At 37.5% G+C, this 4,839-nt stretch overlaps 1 protein-coding gene across 1 annotated transcript in view; it reads right to left on the bottom strand.

Annotated features, from left to right (window-relative positions):
• Positions 1-3,496, bottom strand: part of LOC107741454 (gastrula zinc finger protein XlCGF8.2DB-like) — a gene marked incomplete at its 3' end in the record, with an annotated part of 27,633 nt that extends 24,137 nt beyond the window's left edge. Inside the window, exon 1 of the mRNA XM_016554184.1 lies at positions 3,412-3,496. Coding sequence (XP_016409670.1) covers positions 3,412-3,496 — 85 coding nt within the window. The remainder of the gene's footprint in view (positions 1-3,411) is intronic.
• Between the last annotated feature and the right edge of the window lie 1,343 nt (positions 3,497-4,839).

The following is a 4,839-nucleotide window of genomic DNA, read 5'->3' as shown; positions in this document are numbered from 1 at the left end:
GAACACAGCAGGGGAAGAGAAGGCGTGTCGACTGCAGCGTGTAGATCACGGTGAGTAGTCTTGTTGATAGGCTTCTTGCTTCTCATAGAAGGTTGGCTGAAAGAAAAAGATTCTGAATAGATGACGTACAAGCGCTGCTTTCCAGGGATTTTTTATGACCACCGAGAGTCAGGACCTCAGTTTAACATCTAAGCTGAGGGATGGTGCTTCAGTGACAGTGTCCCCATCACTATACTGGGGCTTTAGGGCCCACACAGACCACAGAGTAAGCACCCCCTGCTGGTCTCACTAACACTTCTTCAAGCAGGAACCTAGTTATCCCAGGAGGTCTCCCATCCAGGCACTGACCAGGCAGTTATGAACTTTGGCACAAATGGCTCATTTCCACTGAGGGGTACAGTACAGTACAGTACGATTCGGTACGGATAACCCTAATCCAGCTTGCGTTTCCACTGCCAATAGTACCCTTACTTGGTAGGCATGGTGTATGCCGGAAAGTAGCGATCGACGATGAACCGCGACAATAAGCACAACTCTGCCTCTTTTTGTTAAATGTCAGTTTTAATGAACAATAATAGCCATTATAAAAGTATAAATACAAAGTATAAGAGGCTTATATAAGAGGAAATAAACACAAAAGCAAACAGTTCAGTCAAACGTATGCTACAAAGTCAGCACATTCTCGCCTGAAAAACTCTTAAAACTACATTTCATGACACAATAACAGTAATATTTAGAAAATTTTGCGGGTTTTTGGGCAATGATGTTTCACAAGTCCACAAGAACAGACAAGAACGCATATTGAGAAACGGCTATTGTCTGTGTGAAAATATAAAATTATAAATTACACGGTTATATTTTTTTGTGTTTGTGCACTCTGATGTAAATAAGCCCAACACTCGTGGACAGCAGAGAGGAACAAGTAAAGGATGCTTTATCCCCTTGTATCACACAAAAGTGACGATTCTAGTCAACCAATCAACGTTCTGCTGTGAGTTTAGCTCCACCCTTTTGGTACCCTTTGCTATGCTAGGTACCCCAACGGAAGGGTACCAAAAAAGTGGTACGGTACGGTTCACTATTTTGGTACCATTCACAACTTCCGACAGTGGAAACGGAAATAATTGCGTACCATACTGCACTGTACCGAACCGTACCGCTCAGTGGAAATGAGACAAAAGATAAAGGAGAGTCTCAATATTAGTCAAACATTAGTCAAACCGTTCTTGAAAAACATGCAAATGAATTTGACAAAGAGCACGCCAAAATGGATGAGGCTATATCTCCGCAACACTTTAGCATATTGAGACCAAACTTAGTGTGTGTTATAATAACCATAACCTAAGGCTACCCGCACAGTTTCTGCACAGCATCACCTAATTGTCAGGAGATATGGAACATTTCTTTTTTTGCTTATAGCTTCTGAATGGTTTGGCCAAAAGTCACCAAACAGGTCTCTTAAGATTTGGTGGAGCATGCCGAGTCGAACTCAATTTCCCCATGTCAGCCAATTTGGGCGTCTGCCATTTTGAATTTTGAATTTATCATTATGAAACTCACTATGTGTATTCAGCACCATGCCCTTATGGTACTCAATAAGTTTCAAGGCAGCGCCACCTTATGTTATAATGTGTTCTAAACGGGGTGCACATAAGTGGTGCGCAGGTGCGCATGCATGACTAAAATAAATAAAATGCGCTGGGTAATAAGTTCAGACCACTCATTTGCGTATCGACATGTCTGAGAGCTGTTAATGCAAAATCACCATTTTAGATCGACTAACTGTCAATATGGCAAGGGGCGTAACATTTCCGTCTCACGCTTGAGGTATTCGGCCAAACACAACACACCTCGCTTTTTCAGACCGATGAGCTTTGTAAAAATCGACGCGTTTCAGAAGGCGGGGCATACAGGAGAAACAATAATGTACAGTATGTGGAAAATAATGTTTTTTTTTTACCTTAAACCGCATAAACACATTTCATTACACCAAATACACAAAATAATGTTCTTTTTAGCAGCATCATATGACCCCTTTAAGATTCCATTTGAACTGAAAGTATAAATCTAGGCTATGTGCTGCTGGTTTCAAAGCAAAACGCAAAACTGTGACATTTCATTCACTTGGCAGTGCTAAAACCAGAAATGCATATACTTACTTGCCGGCAAACCGCCAAAATAAAAGCTCGCTGATTTTAGGTTTGAAAATTCATATAAAAAAATAAATAAAAAAGAGTAACACTTTAGTGTAGGGACCAATTCTCACTATTTACTAGCTGCTTATTAGCATACATATTACTAATGTATTGGCTATTTATTAGTACTTATGAAGCACATATTCTGAACAACCATATTCTATATCCCTAATCATACCCAATACCTAAACTTAAAGGAACACTCCACTATTTTTGAAAATAGGCTCATTTTCCAACTCCCCTAGAGTTAAACAGTTGAGTTTTACCGTTTTCGAATCCATTCAGCCGATCTCCGGGTCTGGCGGTAGCACTTTTAGCTGTAGCTTAGCATAGATAATTGAATCTGATTAGATCGTTAGCATCTAGCTCAAAAATGACCAAAGAGTTTTGATATTTTTCCTATTTAAAACTTGAATCTTCTGTAGTTACATCGTGTACTAAGACTGACGGAAAATGAAAAGTTGCGATTTTCTAGGCCGATATGGCTAGGAACTATACTCACATTCCGGCGTAATAATCAAGGAGCTTTGCTGCCGTACCATGGGTGCAGCAGGCGCAATGATATTACGCAGCGCCTGAAAATAGGCTAACTTCCGTCAACATAACCAACGTGACCACCTGCTTGCACAGGGAGCATGCTGGGGACTATTTTCAGGCGCTGCGATAAACGCATCAATGAAACAGAATTATTTATTTTGATTGAAGGTAAAATATTAATTTTAAGGGAAACTGAAGTTAATGTTTTTAACTTCAATTTATTCAAATAAATAGTTACCTAATAAATGTTTAATAAACTTAATAAATATTTTTAAAAAAATACTTAACCAATACCTAATATGTTAATAAATGTGTGAAGTAGCCCAATTGACAAAAAGTTTTATTTTTATTTATTTATTTATTTTGGAGTGTATTTATGTTCAGGTATGTTAGCGTATGTAATAATGTATAATAGCATAATGTAATCACTCACATTTCACTTAATGCAAAATAAAGTGTTTGTTAGATATTGTTGCATAATTAAGTTATATAAATGTATGGTTTTCGTTGTTTTTAATCCAGAAGTAGATTTTGGGGTTTAAATGTTATACAAAATAACTGTTTTGTTCAGACTACTTCTGTAGTATTTTTCTATTTCTTCAAAAATATCATTCATTTCTGTAGAGCTGGACATTTTAATAAGGATCAAATGAGTTCAGCTTTGAGAATGAAAACCAACCTGTTTGTTCCTCAGTATCTTCATGTTTGACTCTGAATGCTTCTTCAATCCTCATGTCTTCACTCTCCTCTTTAATAAACAGCATCTTTGTTTGTTCCTCAGTATCTTCATGTTTGACTCTGAATGTTTCTTCATTCTTCATGTCTTCACTCTCCTCTTTAATAAACACCATCTTTATAATAGTGTCACGTGGATCTCAGTTGATTCAGCAGGAGTTTCTGTGTTTCGACACTTTGTCCTGTTTAACATTAACAGAAAGAAAAAATAAATGCAAACTAAATCTTTGGGTGCGTCTCAATCAGTTCCCTAGTTCAGTAGTCAGCTCACTGGTAAGGGAGTCAGTCTGGCCTGAAATCACCTGATTAAAAAAAAACATTAAAAACTAGAACTACAAACACAAATGATATATACATTTAATGTTTAGTTATGAATTACATTGGGCATTTAATGATTTGTAGATTAAATTTAATAGATTCCACTTTCATGAAAACATCTGCTGTTGGATTTGTAAAGGTTGTTCTCGTTGCATTTACACTGTTTTGAGCAGCAAGTGATTCGAGCGATTCAAAACAGTGAATCATTTAAAGAAGTAATTGATTCAATTGACTCGAAAAAGTTTCAAAAGCTCAGTTTCTCCATTACTGCTTACCAGTGACTGAATTCGTGTTTATGATAAACAGATTCACGATACAGGGAGCGAAATGAGATGCAACGTTTCTGTTATTCATACAAAATAATGTTAATTAAAGTTATATAAAGCATTAAAATGTTAATATTCAGTATGAATTAAGCAGTTTTACATTGCTTATAAAGTCATAAAATTGTCTGAACTGGTTACTTTGATTTGAACACTTTAACTTATTATAAACACATACCTTTCTTCAGCCGAATCACAGACGCAGGAGCGCGGCGCAGCCTTATGACGTCACATCGTCATACCAAAATAAAAGTCTTGTGTGTATGCTAAAAATCATAGAAAATTCACATACAGAAAACACATTCAAACGGTATGATGAAGGATTAATTCAAGGCATGAATAGCAGATTCACAAAGCTAATAATACTAGTGATGGTGCTTCGCAAAGCTTCATTTTTCCGAGGCTTTCCCTCAACTGTATCGTAAAAAGGTTCATTACTCGAAGCTTTTCAAGACGGTGCACACTAACGACATCTTGTGGTCAAAAGGTGGAAAAAGCTGCCTTTGCGTCCCAGACGACCCAGCCATTTTTGGACTGTTTCAGATTATAAATCAGTTTGTGCAAGTGGTTCGCGTTATTTGAATCAGAATACGAAGCAGTCACGTGTTTGTGTGTGAAAACGAAGCTTCGGACGTCACAGATCACATGGTTTTGGCAAAACGAATCAAGCTCCGGTACAGTGCTTCACTGTGAGATGTTTCGAAGCCTCGGTGTCGAACGTCACATCACTA

This window comes from Sinocyclocheilus rhinocerous, unplaced genomic scaffold, assembly GCF_001515625.1.
Source record: "Sinocyclocheilus rhinocerous isolate Xijiao unplaced genomic scaffold, SAMN03320098_v1.1 scaffold2843, whole genome shotgun sequence".
NCBI classification, from domain to species: domain Eukaryota; kingdom Metazoa; phylum Chordata; class Actinopteri; order Cypriniformes; family Cyprinidae; genus Sinocyclocheilus; species Sinocyclocheilus rhinocerous.
The sequence above is the reverse complement of the archived record's forward strand: the minus strand, read 5'-3'. Positions and strand labels throughout refer to the sequence as shown.